This window comes from Sinocyclocheilus anshuiensis, unplaced genomic scaffold (genome assembly GCF_001515605.1).
Source record: "Sinocyclocheilus anshuiensis isolate Anshui unplaced genomic scaffold, SAMN03320099.WGS_v1.1 scaffold166, whole genome shotgun sequence".
Classification (NCBI taxonomy): Eukaryota; Metazoa; Chordata; class Actinopteri; order Cypriniformes; family Cyprinidae; genus Sinocyclocheilus; species Sinocyclocheilus anshuiensis.
Window position 1 is genome coordinate 1,167,490 of NW_015546050.1, and position 17,596 is coordinate 1,185,085.

At 39.1% G+C, this 17,596-nt stretch overlaps 2 protein-coding genes across 4 annotated transcripts in view; one reads left to right on the forward strand and one right to left on the reverse strand.

Annotated features, from left to right (window-relative positions):
- Positions 1–527: 527 nt before the first annotated feature.
- LOC107699158 (otoraplin-like) lies at positions 528–1,961 on the reverse strand. The gene is made up of 4 exons (XM_016500345.1): positions 1,680–1,961; positions 1,271–1,410; positions 1,078–1,188; positions 528–994 (listed from the first exon to the last, which is right to left on the reverse strand). The coding sequence occupies exons 1-4, from the start codon at positions 1,792–1,794 to the stop codon at positions 971–973; spliced, it is 390 nt and encodes a 129-aa protein (XP_016355831.1). The 5' UTR covers positions 1,795–1,961; the 3' UTR covers positions 528–970.
- Positions 1,962–4,998: 3,037 nt separating this feature from the next.
- Positions 4,999–17,596, forward strand: part of LOC107699157 (GTP-binding protein 2-like) — an 18,540-nt gene continuing 5,942 nt past the window's right edge. Inside the window, exons 1-11 of one of the 3 annotated variants that reach the window (XM_016500341.1) lie at positions 4,999–5,499; positions 6,747–6,773; positions 7,156–7,340; positions 8,666–8,774; positions 8,880–9,077; positions 9,660–9,861; positions 12,860–13,079; positions 13,172–13,307; positions 14,459–14,517; positions 14,599–14,770; positions 14,930–15,094. In XM_016500341.1, the coding sequence (XP_016355827.1) occupies positions 5,347–5,499; positions 6,747–6,773; positions 7,156–7,340; positions 8,666–8,774; positions 8,880–9,077; positions 9,660–9,861; positions 12,860–13,079; positions 13,172–13,307; positions 14,459–14,517; positions 14,599–14,770; positions 14,930–15,094 (1,626 nt within the window). In that variant the 5' untranslated portion in view covers positions 4,999–5,346. Of the gene's footprint in view, positions 5,500–6,206; positions 6,246–6,746; positions 6,774–7,155; positions 7,341–8,665; positions 8,775–8,879; positions 9,078–9,659; positions 9,862–12,859; positions 13,080–13,171; positions 13,308–14,458; positions 14,518–14,598; positions 14,771–14,929; positions 15,095–17,596 lie in introns of those variants that run through there. The other 2 variants (XM_016500342.1, XM_016500344.1) reach the window with 2 other exon arrangements.

A 17,596-nucleotide genomic window follows, 5' to 3' on the forward strand; every position in this document is an offset into this window, starting at 1 on the left:
GAAGCAGTAGGTTCAGTTTAAAAAATGTATCACATGAGTCTGAACAATTTTGAAGCTCTGTGGACTTTCCATAAGCGGCCTGCTAAAGAAGTCAGATCTACTCAAGAGTTTTCATGCATCCTGCTTACTGTAGCAAGAGGTTGTATATAGCTAAAAGATACACCATAATATACAAGTATTGAAATACTTTCCTGTACTTTTCTATTCCAGGCAATGTCATTTAATCACGTGATTCATTTAAAATGTGCTCCAAATAATCAAATATTTTATGATTATTCAAAAACTGGTATAACTCATTCAGTTCATCCTCAATAGCAAATGGAAAGGTTCAGAAAGGCAACAGTCCCATATAGCTAGTTTCATATGCAAAGTAAAATATTTTATTGAAATGCATTAAAAAAAAACTTGAATACATAAAGCACACAAGAGGGCTTCAGAAACCTCCAAATGGACCTCAAGATGGCTTAAAGTTATTTGAAATAAGACAAAAAGGCATGAAAATAAGCTAAAACAACTCTAATTAAAATTTGAATTGTCCCACTCAACTTTTTTTTTTTTCCTTTGAAGAATGTTTTGGAAAACCTTGAGATATGAGGTAGACTAATTACAAAAGTTTTGGGCACTTTTATAAAGAACATACATTTTTCTTATGCCAAGCTCTAAAGAATTTTCTCATGTAGAAACTGTGAGAAACGATGAATTTCAAATCTCTATCCTTAATTCTTATTATAAACGACTGGAAAAGTTGTGTAAAATAATTGGTTAAAAAAGAGTGCGATCCCTGAAGAACATTAAGCTCTTATTTGAATCATTATTATTTCAGTCACTTATTTTACTTTACAGAAACTAGATTAAAATAAGTTTTGAAGACAAAACTAGGCCTATAGGGGGCCTTTGAATATTGTTGTGAACTATGGACAATAGCCTTAGAGTCGAAACGGTTGAGAACCGCTAGTGTAAGTTGCGGTCTTTAAACACAGAAGAAGTCCATGTCCTACAGAGAGAAAGAAACCCAAATATATAATGCATTATCAGAATAAAACGTATAATGTGAAGAGCAGTAGATTAAATACTCACAGTGGTTGGGATCTCAACCGTTTTCTCCTGAAAAGCATGTGTCTCATTGATATAGTTACTGGGGAAATATCCGATCACACCCATCTGGTCTACATAGCGCTCACCGTAGACCTGCAAAAGCAAAGCTGCTGCTGTGATTTCTGGGTTTGCAGTCAGATCAGCTGAGGGAAATGTCAAATGTTAAGACACGCACACTTCCAGACCAGAAGACTCCGGCTCCCTCTACAGGCTTGAGTTTAGAAAACACATAGATACTCTGGCCACGTCTCAGGTTGATGTATCTGCAGTCTGAAGCGACGTAGTCTTTAAGAGCTTTAGCCATTGCAATCACATCTGTGAGGCAGAAACCAGACTTCATAAACAAAGAACAGGAACATTTACAAAAATAAAACAATAACTGAATATTCCCACCACTATTGCCCAGGAAAGAAGATGCAGTCTGTCACTAAGAAACCTGCCTCTCAACAAAATCTAAGCTACAAGCATCTATGAAACAGAAATAGCTTTGGACAATAGTAATCATAATTAATAACTAGCTTAATATTGTTTCCAAGTCATTAAACATAGCTTTGCCATGTACTGTGATGAATAGTGTAACTCACATGAGCAGTCCTTGTCTGCACAGATCTTGAAGTTTGCCAGTTTCTCCATGAGAGCAGCGTGTGCCATGTGACCCACACAGATCCACAGGAAGATCAGGCCGAGTGATTTGTCCATCTTCAAAGAATGGTAAGGGAGGAATCACTTCTCACTGCATGCACATTCCCCGCTGAGAGTCCAGCTGCACATTCCAGCTTCAGGGAAAACCAGCCGCTTCCGGACTCACACTCACTCTCCAGACAAACACTGACTCGCATGTCTGCTGCATCATCAACTGCAGTCTAATAACACTTTTATTAACAAACATTGCATAATGCTTCATGCAAAGCAATAATGAATAGCCTATGTATGAAAATAAATGAAGGCAATACAGTTTATAACACGGTTTGTGTACATTCACAACACATTACACATTTCCATATCTGCAATTTAAACCACAAATAAAGTGCCCTCCAAAAATGAACAATAGCAGCAAAAATCCTTGTCATTTCTAGCAGTGTAAATGCACTTGAGTAACTTGTAATTATCACTGAAGACTGTAGAAATAATGGTTTTCTTTCTGATTACATAGTAATGGCAGTATATACTGTGTTGCTTGTGTCACGCTCTTGCGGGAGATAGGAGCACGGAGACAAAGATGATTCGGTACGCATTTAATAATAATCCAAGATGATGAAGATTCAATAGACACACAGGGAGACACAAGCAGCATACTCAATGACAATAGCTGACAATGAACTGGACTGAAAGGAGAACTAAAGTACTCAGACCATCGTAAAGCGTCCTTGAGCCCGGGAAAGGCACTATATAAATAAAACATTAATATTATTACCAAATGACGATAATTAACAAGGCACAGGTGAACTAACTAATGAAATCAAGGGGAGACAGAAAATAGGTCAATGGACAAAAGCAAGGCGGGAGAAGAGGAAAACACAGAAAACAAGCTCCATACTGTGACAGCTTGACTACTGGATTACTCTGTTTGTTTGTTTGTTTGTTTGTTTGTTTGTTTAGATAATTGATCAGGTCAGCACACTTGAATTACTTTTGTGATGCCACCCAAACAATTTTAGGACTGATACTGTATAACTAACTCATCATCATCTTGTAGAAATTTTGGGGGGGGGATAAGTTATAATAATGTTTAATAAAAGCCAAACAACCAAAACTATTTTCAAAACAGTTGGTGTGGTCCAGATATGCAGCTTCTTGCTGGGGAAACATCCATATTTCCTACTTGGTCAATGTGAAATATTTCCTATTTCTCTTAATGCCGACGGGTGGCGCTGTTGCGCCGTTTGATCACTTACTTTAATTCACTCTATAGGGGAAGAACCCCATGAACAACCTACATATGCATGTAGAGGATCGTTATGCATCACCCAACATACTATTATGGGAATCAAATGGAAACAATTAACAATCTAGTTGTAATGGCACAAAAATTAAAATTATGAAATGGGGCAATCTTGCCCCACCATTGGGGCAAGAAGCCCCGGGGGCATCTGACCTTTACAGAACATTTTATCTAAAGGCCAAATTAATCTTAATAATTTTATTTTTGCAAAATCTAACCAAATTGGTAAAATTATGCATTTGGTCCCCACAATGTAGAATAAACAAGTACACACACACACACACACATACACATAATACATTTCTTTCAGACTATTTCATCTAGATAGATAGATGATGGATGGATGGATGGATGGATAGATAGATAGGTGATAGATAGAAAATGAATATCTTCCACAGTTTTTAATTATAATTATTATACTCTTAGGCGTCTGTCCACATTTTTAACGTTTTTAAAACAATTTTAAAGGTTCTCAAACGCAACAAACTGCTACAAAACGTTCCGAGAAAGCTAAATGGTAACACTTAATTTTAAGGTGTCATTGTTACACTGTTTCATATACTTACTATTATAATAACAATTAATTATGCATAATTACATGCAAGTAACCCTAAGCCAAACCCTAACCATATAGTAAGTACATGTAGTTAATTAATATTACTCAGTACTTAAATGTATAATTAGACTAACAAGGACACCTTAGAATAAAGTGTAACCAGCTAAATAAAGAGATGCTCATGTAGAAAGTGTATAAAATATCTTTCGTCTTCAAAGTAAACAGAAATCCAAATATCCCTAGAGAAAAGGTTTTGACTGCGTGTTACTGATCATAGATTTTATTTTATTTTTTCACAATAACAAAACTGATGTAAAAGCAGTGCAATGTTTTGTTTCACTTTTTGTTATGTGACAGGCTATTCGTGTAAGGTTACGTGGTGATTGCAGCATATGCCGAAATTATGAATATTCATCAGTCACTCACATTATAACAATACTTCCGTCTTGTGTTTTTCAGAATGTTGTGGATCCACTTCTAGTGTTCTCACAGGATTCTATTCTATTCTATTCTATATACTCTTATGACAACGTTTCAAAGAGCAATAACATTATACAATACAGTACCAAATAAGAAATATATTTTAGTCCCTTTCGCCTAACGTAATGAACAGGACGTAGTTAGAGCGCTGGGTGGAGGCGGAAGTGACGCACGAGCGGCGGTTGAATGGCGTCGTTGGCGTGGGGAGATACTTCGGATGGCGACAATGATCAAGACATGGATTTTCAGGAAGTAAGATACAGTAAAAGGAAAAAAAAGAGTAGCATGGGTGATGGATCTGATTGTGAGCAAACAATTAATAAAGTAAGACATACGAGAACTGAAGCTGATAAAGCGGTTGAAGAAAGAGAAATCAAAGTGATAATTACTTTTGCTAAGCAGTCAGAACAACAAACTCATCCTGTTAAACTGTCAAAAGCAATTGAGAAAGAGATAGGGATAGTGAAAGCTGTATCTTGTCTTAGCAATGGAAGAATAATGATTAAATGCAAGGATGAAAAACAGAAGCATAATTAAGGATGGGTCACACAGGACTAAATTCAACACTTGCATTAATGGGGAAGCATGAAAATGGTATGTGTGATGAATGTGGTGTTTTTGAAACAGTAGAGCATGTGCTCTTTAAATGTAGTAAATATGAAGATCAGCGTAACAGTCTTTTTAGCAATATAAGGAACAGACCAGTGAGTGTCGTGGACCTTCTGGGAAAGGGTTTGAGTGATAGTCAGATGTTTAAGGTGGTTTTAACATTTTTAGAGCTCACAGGATTAGGCCACAGGATTTAGTGTTTGAGGATGAGGATCGTGATGCTTCTGCCCATCTCGGAGGTTGAGGAGCACAGTGTGGAAGCTGGAGGAGCTGAAGCTTGGGCTCTGATCCTCTGGGGTGGGTGGGGCATTACACACTTTTTTTGTTTTTTCTCCTTCAGTACAGATTCATCACTCATGTGCGCAAGATATACAGTAGGTGGCGGTAATACTCCTAAGGAGTGAACGGCCATTGAACAAAAAGAAGAAGAAGAAGACGTAATGAACAGAAAGTTTGCATGACGCACTTCCGCAAACGTGAACCGGACGTTGGCTTGTTGTTGTGTTGTGGGGGGTTGAGCCCCGCCGGTGGCTCGAGCTTATTTAGGATGCTTCGCTGCCTTTCTGCGTGTTTATATCTCTCGGAAGCAGCGGGGAGAATGGCGTAGGACAGACAGGGTGGTTTTCCAGGCGCCGGTCATCATTATTTCAGGGTTTGGGCAGGGATGGACCCGCGGGTGTCCGAGCTCTTCGGGGCCGCTGCTGCCGCACAAAAGTCCGGCGGCAGAAAAACCGCCAAAAATGGAAGCAAAAAGTTCAAAAACCGGTCAGCCCGATATCCAAAAGCCAGCAATAACCCGCCTTATCTACCTCCAGAGGTGAGTCTGCTCTGTTTAGCTGTGCTCAAACACATCTGTCTGTTTTACTGTCCTCCCACTGCTGCCGCTGTACCGCATTTATACTTCTGGTTCCTTCTAACGACGTTAACGTTATATGTTTTGTATGTTTCGGGGTTTGTGACTGCAAATGCAGTGATAATAACACACTTAGATGAAGCTACAGTCAGTGTATAATGTCAACAGGGTTATTACTGTAAAATGTGCTAATAATGAGACCGATGAAACATGATAACAGAAACTTATAAAATTAGCCTCTCTAGCAGCTCAAAAATAGCTGAGCCCATTGTTACCCTGTAAACATAATAAACATGAAATGCAGCATAACACACTTTGATGGCATAAGAAGATGCTTTTTGAAATCAAATATAAAGAAATTCACCTTTCCCTATACATAGTCGTATTATTTACTTATGCAATGTATTTTTACAGTAGAAATTCATGTTTTTTTTTTTTAAATGTACTATAATTTAATCAATATAATAGTATTTGTACATTGTTGTGGCAAGTACATGTATTCCACATAACCTGTCCATTAATTTAAGCTTATAAAACTGCTTGTATGTGTGATAATTACATGAGAGTTGAGTTATTATAGCTTGTCACACTGCAGAACGTTTAAGAGAGATTCATGGCTTTCACTTTTTTGTTTGGCTGGCAATAAAGGAGAGCTTCTAAACCGAGACGTGGACCTCAATAAAGATGAGAGAGAAGGAGTGTAATGAGAGGTTGGGCCGTTTCTATGACATCCAGTCTGTTGAATCATTATTGTGTCCGTATTGTTTCATTGTGTCACATTGACACACCGCGCAAAAGCTGTGTTTGTGAATATCAGAGAGACAGGCGGGAAGAGGCGATGAATGCTGATTCAGTGTTGAAGTCAGTCATTAGCTGGACTTGTTGAACCAGATTGTTACTACTTTAGTAAAAGCAAATGAATTATGCCTAGGGCTTGTGACGCATGTTCAACACTCCCTTGTTCGTTTTGTCTGTGCTTAAATAGTTTTGAAGTTAGCAACTGATCCAACCTACAGTTAAAATGTGAGGGAAATGGATCTCAAATTAAGGTAGTTAAGTAAGACATGTACAGTAAGAGACTATTCTGAGCCAACATATCTGTTGGACTTCCTGCGCGGCTCTTTCTCTTCTGTCTTTGTGCTTTTGAGTCCTGAACTGTGTGACGTTTGAGCTCGGTTCAAGCATTAACTCTGTCCTGTCTTGTGTTTCAGGCTGAAGAGGGAAACATTGAGTACAAGGTAAACTCTCCGCAAGCTAACATCTACAGACGTATTTACCAGATATGCACAACAGAGCGTGATTTGCGCATGAATGTTTGTTGAAAGAATATACCTGGTCGATAATATTTTGTATTGCATTTTACGCATGCATAGGTTACCCACAATGCATTGTAAGTAGCGAGCTGGCCGCAGTCCGAGTAAATGTATGCAGCAGTAGATTAGCACAGCTTTTTATACACTTCAGCTGCTGTGTGTTTAGCTGCCGGCAAACAAAATACTCCCTTCATTACTGCATTATGTTTGTACTGCTGATGCCCTAATCGCAACCAAGCACTCCCATTTCTACCTTCAGCCAGAAAGTGTTGTTGTTATCTTTAGCGTGGTCTGTGTTGTGTTTTAGCTGAAGCTGGTGAACCCCACGCAGTGCCGCTTCGAGCACCTGGCCACGCAGATGAAGTGGCGCTTACAGGAGGGCCGCGGCGAGGCGGTGTATCAGATCGGGGTGGAGGACAACGGGCTGCTGGTGGGCCTGACGGAGGAGGACATGAAGGCCTCTCTCAAAACACTGCGCAGGATGGCTGAGAAGTACAAACACACATTCTGCATACTAATACTAACCTGACAAACTCATCTTGTCTCATAAATGTATCAAATCCAAGCTCTAAATATTTGGGTGAATCTCACAAAGCGTGTCAGGAGCGTGCATAGGTCACATTCACCCCGAAATGGTAAAAAGAGAAAGTTCTCATGCAATTATAATAATATACGTGCAAAATATTTATACATTGTAGTAGTATTTGTTGTACCGCATATATTAATGTTTCAGAAAGATCGTGGAAAAAATAGTGCGATTACTTGTATTGATTGTGCACTTGTATTGTACGTCAAATCTTATAAGTATTTTTAAAAGTGATTTTTTTTAAAAAACGCACCTGCAGAGAACATTAATGAAATATAGTATACTTAAAGAGAGACACTTGCAGAACTGTTTCTTAGCGCACTTAGTACATTTTTAAAAATGCACTTTGTAATAATGTCAAATTAAAAGAACACTCCACTATTTTTGAAAATAGGCTCATTTTCCAACTCCCTTAGAGTTAAACAGTTGAGTTTTACCGTTTTCGAATCCATTCAGCCGATCTCCGGGTCTGGCGGTAGCACTTTTAGCTGTAGCTTAGCATAGATCATTGAATCTGATTAGACCGTTAGCATCTCTCCTTTAAAACTCAACTGTTTAACTCTAGGGGAGCTGGAAAATGAGCCTATTTTCAAAAATAGTGGAGTGTTCCTTTTAAGTTTTTCTATAAAGTACATGTTAAATTTTGTTTTATTAATCTTTTGCTGTGCTTTCAAGAAGTACACTTATTTTGATGTGTTGAGTAACATACTAAAGCACATGTTAAGTACTTAATATTAATTTTAACTGTAGTATGTTATTATTCATTAAAAGTTTATATGTTTTAAATGTACTAAATTGCAAATTCACCATTACAAATGTGTAATTACAAATATATTACATGTGCATGTTTCAAAAGAAATTACATATATTAAAGTATATTTTAGTTTATCATAAATGCCTGTCAGTACATTCCACAGTACTTTAACCATATTCAAAGATAATAGAAGAAATTATGAAATTACATAAAAGATGTACTTAAGTGGGTCAAAAAAGCGCTCACAAATTGCATTTGACATACATTTAAACTTTCAGTTCATTGCAGTTAAATGTCAGAGAACATTATATTCAGTTTGCTCTGAAGCATATTCTTTTAAAGTATTATTTCAGTAATTAGCACTCTTCTAAAGTATGGTCAAGTGCACTTGTTTTCACGAGACGCTTCGGTGAGGCTGATGGCCGCAGTGGGATGCGTGTAGAGTTGTTTGTGAATGCTGTGTGTGTGTGTGTTCAGGGTGGGTGCAGACATCACAGTTCTCAGAGAGAGGGAGGTGGATCACAACTCTGACGAGCCATACAGAATAGCTGAGGTGCTCGTCAGGAAAGTGCCAGATGACCAGCAGGTAAGCGTCTGAGGTCATGTGATCGCGTGTTGTTTGAGTCATGTTCATCTGATGTGTTGGATGCTCTCAGGCCTGTGTTAATGACGTTATGTGACGCGTCTGCAGTTCTTGGACCTGCGGGTAGCAGTGCTGGGTAACGTGGACTCAGGGAAGTCCACTCTGCTTGGTGTGCTTACACAAGGAGAGCTGGACAACGGGAGAGGGAGAGCGCGGCTCAACCTCTTCAGACACCTTCATGAAATCCAGACCGGACGAACCTCAAGTATCAGCATTGAGATCCTGGGCTTCGACAGCAGAGGAGGGGTGAGAACTGCTGCACAGTGTGCCTCAGACAACCGTGAGCGCGCATTCGTAGAGTGTAAAGAGTGTCACTTTCCTGTGATCACACATCAGTTTATTTCTATGATAAGATGTCAAGTTTCATTGTTGCTTGGCAACTGTAAACAAACTAAGCTCAAAATGTGCCTAACACCCCTTTATAACAAGTTCTTGCTTGCCTGGACTTGTTTGGGACATGTCCCGATTTGTATTTTTGCAGTAGGTCTTGCCTCTCTTTCACTCTTCACACTTTAATAACTGCCCATTAATAGCTACACAAATATATTTACTGTTGTAGTGTGGTTTACACATTTTTCTACTGTCACATTGCATATGTACTGCCCAGCCGTAACTTCACCCTAAAGGTGTATAATGGAGTATCATAGGGCTGCACAATAAATCGCATTTTAATCGTGATCACAATTTCTGCTTCTCTCGATTTATTAATCAAATCCTCTGCGATATTTGCCTGCTGGTCAACTGATCAACTGTTTAACCATTTTCATGCAGCCCAGCATTAAACATGAACTTAAAGGTTTCTGGTGGCACTTTGCATGTGTGTGTTAGTCTGCATCGGTGTCTGTTCTTATCAAGGTGGTGAACTACAGTGAGTCCCGAACGGCGGAGGAAATCTGCGAGAGTGCCTCAAAAATGATCACCTTCATAGACCTGGCAGGCCACCACAAATATCTCAAGACCACCATCTTTGGCTTGACCAGCTACTGTCCAGACTTTGCCATGCTCGTGGTCAGCGCCAACACCGGCATCGGTAAGCATTTACAGCACGTCTGATGTTGTGCTGCTGTTTGCTTTAACCTGTTTATCTCAGATAGTGCCGGTGAAGTGTGCTCTGATAAATGTCAAGTCACGCAGGGCAAGTGACACAAATAAACCTCGTAATGTTTGGACAGGTTAATCCTTTTTTGGCATGGAGCAATAAATCAGCTGTTCTCTGGCTACTCAGTAATCCTAGCATATGATCTTATGTACACTCTTAAGTGTCGCCCCCATTCCTTCTGTCTTCCATACCCCAAAATACCTCAGGGCTGCTCTGGTCCTGGACCAAAGTGGGTCTTAAATGAAAGTATAGGGAAACTTGAGACGTGGCAGTCTAGTTGTGACTGCAGGCCACAGGCTGTAATCTACTCCTCTCCTGGTTTATTATGCAGAGAGCTGTAAGCAAACCATTTTTAGGTTAATTACCCTTAAAGGAACATTTCACCTAAAAACTTAAGATTAGCTGAAAATGTGTTCACCCTTTGGCCATCCGAGATGTAAATGAGTTAGTTTCTTCATCAGATTTGGAGAAATGTAGCATTACATCACTCGCTCAAGAAGTGAATGGGTGCCGTCAGAATGAGAGTCCAAACAGCTGATAAAAGCATCACAAGTAATCCACACCACTCCAGTCCATCAGTAAACATCTGGAGAAGACAAAAGCTACGTGTTTGTAAGAAACAAATCCATCACCCTGAAATCTATGTTAACTGTGTGTTAAACATCAAATATGTTCAGTTCGGCTGTGATTGAGTAATTGCATGTCTAACATGGTGTAAAGCTTTCTTTATGCTGCCATTAACCATATAATAACCATATCATTTTCCTAACCATACCAGTTCGTTTTGATAGTTTGCAGATTTCTTGCTAAAAATCTTGCTAAATTGTGTAACGGGAGGTGTGGCTCCTTGTGCTGGAGCATATGCTGACATGCCACTATGTTGTTTTGGTTTGGGAAAGTAGTGTGTCAGAAATAGGAGCAGATATTTGGGTGAGAGAGTCACGCACATCTTTGAAGCAGAACACGATGCCCTGTCTGCAGCGCGACACCAGCGCGCTTAAATTATGCAAGAGGCAGTGGAGTGCGGTGTCTGCTGCACCTCTCTGAGTTTGACTTTTCCACAAGCAAATCCATGCAAACAGAAGCACGTCCAATTTCCCAATCATTAATCTCAGAAGACGGCTGGACTTTGGACAGATTTTACTGCCCTGCCACACAGGCAGCTGGACGTGACCTGCTGTTATTTCCATGCTCTGGAGGGTGTGAATCAGCTGAGTTTGAGGAAGGCTTGTCAGTGACGCTCAATGCCTTTGGCTGTCAGATGACCTGCTAAAGCTCATCACACGCCTGCATACGTCACATTCTGAAAGGTGCAGTGTGTATTTCCTGCACCAGCAAATAGAAGCTGTCCCTCACTGACTTTGTTTTGGAAAACCAAGCATCCCACCACAAACTGACTGGCTGGGTGAGCTGATGCTGTCGTGTCCAGTCAGGCTGATCAAACAAACACTTTCTGTTCAAAACTGCACACTCTGGACGTAATCTGTATCTATGAGGCTGTTATCTCAGATATGAGTGTTTCACTTTCATTTGGCTCAGTGAAGTATGATTCATTCAACTTAGATGTTTTGTCTTTGTATAATGGTGTAAATTCTAAATTAGTGACTCTAAATAGAATTACAATATTGGTTGCATTTGATTTTACACTACTTGCATTTACAGTGTACTTCACGTACTGAGGAATAGAAGGCAGCTAGGAGTAGATTTAAGAGTAGGTTCAGATTACCTCGTTATTGTAATTAGTCAAGTCACCTTTATTTCCATAGCGCTTCATACAATGCAGATTGTTTCAAAGCAGCGTCACAGTAAACTTCTAAAATGAGGCAAATCCAAAGTAGCAGCTGTAGCAAGACAGTAGTGTCGTTATTCAGTAAACTGAACAGAGCACATAGTTATGTACATGCAGAACAGCACTGTAAAATAAAGCGCTACCAAAATATTAATAATGCTACTTTCCAAACAAGTTTCCTGTACTTCACACGAGATGATAACGTGGTGTCACTTCCACCCTGGCCTGGTCAAACTATGTGTCTCAATCAGGAGCATCTATTTATGTATGACAATGCAGAGCACCCTTGACCTCCGTCTTTGTTTACCTGTTGCTTTTGTTTTTGCATGCAGAGCAGACTGACACAGCAGATGCCAGAATTAGTTAGGACTATCTTTGTGTAAAGACCTCTTGACTGCATAAAGACTGCCAAATTCAGTGATCAGGAACTCCTCTCTCGTTTGACCAGCATGTAAGATGACCAAGCACAGTTTGTGTTTACGTACTTTCCGGAGTAGGGAAATGTGGAATAAGTCAAACCACAGTAAAAAACTGTCTTAGAAAAAAAATAATAATGGTGCTCCACAAATGTTCTTACAGGAAACTCCGCTGACTTTAGTGAAAGCCGATAATGGCTTTAAATATACATATCGGCACCGGCCCGATATGAAAAACTTCATTATTGTTTATTTAATACTAACAAATAAGGTATTTTTAAGAACTTAAAAAATAAGTTATTGTAAAAAAAAAAAATAATAATAATTTGCTACACTTGGTGTTGTTTCCAAACAAAAGGAAATATATCGGTATCGGCCAAAATTAGTTTAAAAATATCGGATATCGGCAAAAATCCAATATCGTGCATCCCTAGTTTTTTTTCCTTCATTTAAAAAGTGTACATTTTGATCCCAGGATGTTATTTTTCACCAGTTTTTGCCAGTTTTTTTGTGTCTAATTTGTTTCAGACAGTCAGTCAGTGAACCATATGAGGCAGAGATTAAAGTTTGTAAACTTGCAATACTAACCAGATCAGAGTTTACAGCTCTATTACCTGGCTCCTTGTTCTCTGAAGCTGTTTTTGGTATCCACACAAACGATTCACTACCTGTTAAACGGCACATTTCTCCATGTAAGATGCACACTGTCTTGCTCTTCTCTCAGCGGGAACGACGCGAGAGCACCTGGGTCTGGCCATGGCGCTGAAGGTGCCCATCTTCATTGTGGTGAGTAAGGTGGACCTGTGCACCAAAGGCACCGTGGAGCGCACCGTCCGACAGCTCGAGCGCATCCTCAAACAACCGGGCTGCAACAAGGTGCCCATGCTGGTGTCCTCCACAGACGACGCCGTCACTGCCGCCCAGAAGTTTGCACAGTCACCCAGGTACAGCCCAACCAGATAAAGAAGACACAGCTGTGATGATTTGCCTTTAAACTGCTTTATGGGAATCTGTTGTCTCCCTTGCTCTCCTGCAGCATCACCCCCATCTTCACCCTGTCCAGTGTATCAGGAGAGAGTCTGGATTTGCTGAAGGTCTTCTTTAATATTCTACCTCCCCTCAGCGACAGCAAGGAGCAGGAGGAGCTCATGCAGCAGCTCACCGAGTTTCAGGTACAGGTGTACGCTTCACACAAGCTTAGATGTCCTCATTGAAGATCTTGAATTGTTCTTAAAGGGTTGGCATGTATGTGAGTGAGAAAAAGGGCGGAGAAGAATAGCAAATCAATAGTTCTACAGTTAAACGAAGTTGCTTTTTAAAAGTTCACTAAACTGTTGTTTAAATAGTGAATAACTTACGTTTAAAAGCAAATTTGATCAGTTATTTTGTTATAGGCCTATATATTTTTTAGGCTTTGAGTAGAAACGCACTTGAAAAGCTGTGATATAAATTCAGGAATAAACTTTGTATTAAAAGAGCTCTTTAAAAGGGGTTTATTCAATGCAGGCAGGTTAACAGTTCTCTCCACTTCGAGTAGTTTTCATCTATTCTTCCAAACACATTCCTGTCATGAATGCCACAAACATGGATAGGCAAAGATATTGGATTTTTGCCGATATTTTTCAACTCATTTTAGCCCTTGCTGATACCAATAAATATTTCCTTTTGTTTGGAAACAACACAAAGTCTGTCCTGTGCAGAGATTATAAACAAATGATTTTTAATTTTGGTTAGTTTTGAGCGAAAACATACTCGTTAGAACTAAATACACATTATTAAAGTTCTTTTTATAATGAGAGTGCATTGAAAGCTTTGAAAATGTAATAAAACTGCTGTAACCCCCAACATTTTTTTGTGTATATATTTAATTTGTATTATGTGGTGATCCAAAACAGTGAATCTAATCACCATACTGGCAAAAGTTCGATTCAGGAATGACCACGATCTTATCTCTTTATTTGTCTTTTCGGCTTGGCATATTAGCATAATTTTGCATATCGGGCTGATAGCGATGTTTGCATTTTAAGCTTTTAACGGTCAATTCCGATGTCGTTCTTATAATAATGTGCCTCCCTTAAAGCAAAATATTTTCTGCACTCAGATAATGGTTAGAACTTACTATTTTATGTTAACATTTTTTGCGCTGTATGGTTACTGATTATGAATGATTATCAACCCAAATTGGGTTAAATCAACCCAGCGGCCTTACCAAATAAAGTCTCAAACCAGCATTTGGTTTGAAAAAATAACCCATGGTTTTGTGGCTGTTGTTGTTTTCAGCGTCTGTCTCGTGCATGAGTTTGTGTGTGTTGTGATCCTGTAGATTGATGAAATCTACACCGTGCCGGATGTTGGGACAGTAGTTGGTGGGACTCTGTACAGGTGCGTCCTCCTCTCTTCCCTCTTAACTGTGGCGTGCAATAAGATGGCATTAGTGTGTAATGACTGTTTTTCGATGTGCAGTGGGATCTGCCGCGAGGGCGAGCAGCTGGTGGTGGGACCCACAGACGCTGGGCAGTTTCGGGAGCTGGCGGTGTGCAGTATCCAGAGGAATCGCTCCGGGTGCAGGGTGCTGAGAGCCGGTCAGGCCGCTACTCTGGCGCTGGGAGATTTCGACCGCTCACTATTACGTAAGGTGAGAACGCAGAAGACCTACAGTGTAGAGGCCAATGAAGTGAAATTCCTTCAAACTGAATCTGAGTTGTTATACTAGGATCACTGTTAATGGTTCAGACAGCAAATGCCTAGTGTAGAGCGTGTTGTTAGTGTAAAGCAGGCCGTTGTTTCCCGGCAGGGAATGGTGATGGTCAGCCCAGAGATGAACCCCACTATCTGCTGGCGCTTTGAGGCTGAGATCGTTTTACTCTTCCATGCCAAAACTTTCCACAAGGGCTTCCAGGTGACGGTGCACGTGGGCAACGTTAGACAGACGGCCACAGTTGAGGCTCTGCAGGGAAAGGTGAGTCTTCTTTATCTGTCTGAACTGATAGATGGTAGGGGTGCAACGGATCGTAGATGATCCGTGATCTGTACGGACCAGACCCCACAGTTCGGCACGCATGCGATTCGCGGATTAACTGTTAAATTTAACCATCATAGAGTTAAAGTTTATCGCTTGCATGTGTTTTGTTTTGCCAATTTACCCATTCAAACAATTTGAAACCATTCAAGCAAAAGAGAAGACGTGCACTGTTTTCTACCGCTGCCGCACACAGCCGAAGCAAGCACACACAGAGAGAGGCGCGATTCACACAGATTGATTCCTCTTTCACTCTCTTTGAACGGAAACATACCCACAAAGTTATATTAAAATACCCGTTTTGGCAAGTATTCTGGTAAACACAGTCGGTTATGTCTTAAGTGAACCAAAACAGCTGAGACAGAAAGCGGATGTGTGTCAGTATATTAGGTACGTGCATTTGGTCTTAAAGAGACAGCAGCCTATAAATACCTGCTTCTGTCTGCTATATTTAACTTAATGTGTTATTTTACAATTATTACATTTCTGCACCTGAATACTAGTTTTACTGACTTTTAGTAACCTTATGTTGTATTCATCTACGCTTGTAATTTGTGTAATTGTTCTTGTTTTATTACTGACTTTATTAGTTCAGCTAGTAGTTTTTGATGTGGTATAGAAGCACGTAAAGTAAGCTTTCAGTAATAAATGAAAAGCAAACTTTTTATTTATTTTTTGATCCGAAAAATTATCCGATCCGTGACACAAAATCCGTAATATGGTCTGAACCGTGAGTTTTGTGATCCGTTGCACCACTAATAGATGGCTAGATAAATGTGACCCTGGACCACAAAACCAGTCATAATGGTCAATTTTTCGAAATTGAGATTTATACATCATCTGAAAGCTGAATAAATAAGATTTCCATTGATGTATGGTTTGTTAGGTTTGGACAATATTTGGCCGAGATACAACTATTTGAAAATCTGGAATCTGAGGGTGCAAAAAAAATCAAAATACTAAGAAAATCGTCTTTAAAGTTGTCCAAATTAAGTTCTTAGCAATGCATATTGGTCCATGTACTTTTGCTTCCATTCGTTTTTCGTTTTTTAACCATGACGGAAAAAATGAAAAAAGAACGGTTATTGTATTTTTAAATGCTATGCTGAAAACCAAAATTGACATTAGAACCGTACACACAAAATGCTGCCCGAAAAAGTAAAATATTGACTTCTTTTCAGATTTTTGTTAATTAATTTTTGCACTTTTAATAAACATTTGAAAAATGCACAAATTAATATAGAAAAATGTTTTCTTTGGCCAAATTTAGTGATGCTTCTCCCGCACGTTCAGTTGAGAACTGGAGCCGTCTTTGGAACAATGCAGAGACTTAATACAAATATGATTTTTAAAATAGACATTGCAGAATCCTGGGAAATCTATCATCATGAAATTATATATTGGGATATAATTTTGTCATAACTTTTGTGTGCTGTATGGGTACGTTATTGGAGAGGACATCATTTGGTCGCAGTTTTTTTGTTTTTTTTGCTACAACATGGCATTAATCAATGCATGCTGATGAATTTTTTATCATAGTTTATAGTTATATGGTAACGAGTGTTCAACATTCAACCCGTTCTTTTTCATCAGTATTATTTGTGATTTAAATTTTGTGAACTGGAGTTCCTCTTTTGCGGTGTTTTCGAATTCGCAATCTTGGTGTCACGTTTTACAAGAAAAGATAATTGTCTGTTTTGCTTATCTGTACACTTTTCACTTTTTAAGACTAAAACAAAAGATTGATTCATTGTTATTCTTAATTAAAAAGCACAACAACAATAAAACAGTAGGCTATAATGACAAACTAGCTTACATAACGTTTATTACCAAAAAGGAATAAGATGAGGCATGGCTCCACATGCTATTAGATTTGTATTTGTTAGATTTGCCCACACCGACTAATAAATTACAGAATGTTAAGCAAACGGTGAGGAATCAAATAAATAAAAAAAAATAAAGAAAGCCTCCATAGTGTAACGCGAGGTAAACAGCAAAGATAACAAGCTTTTTAAAACGAAAACAAAAAGAAAAGTGAAACTAAACTGGCTGTCGGTGACGGGACTTGCATGTGGGTTTTTTTCCCCACAAGAATACCAACATGCTCAGAAATGGCATAATAGGGGCACTTTAAGATCATAAAAATATGGAAGCTAAAAGTTTTCATAAAGCAGTTATGGTAGCCACGTCAGTAGCGCGAGAGGGCGCTAGCGTCTGTACAGAGACGCTAAAAAAGGTAGAAATTAAATTTAGCATTTATATACAGTGGGTACGGAAAGTATTCAGACCCCCTTAAATTTTTCACTCTTTGTTATATTGCAGCCATTTGCTAAAATCATTTAAGTTAATTTTTTTTCCTCATTAATGTACACACAGCACCCCATATTGACAGAAAAACACAGAATTGTTGACATTTTTGCAGATTTATTAAAAAAGAAAAAC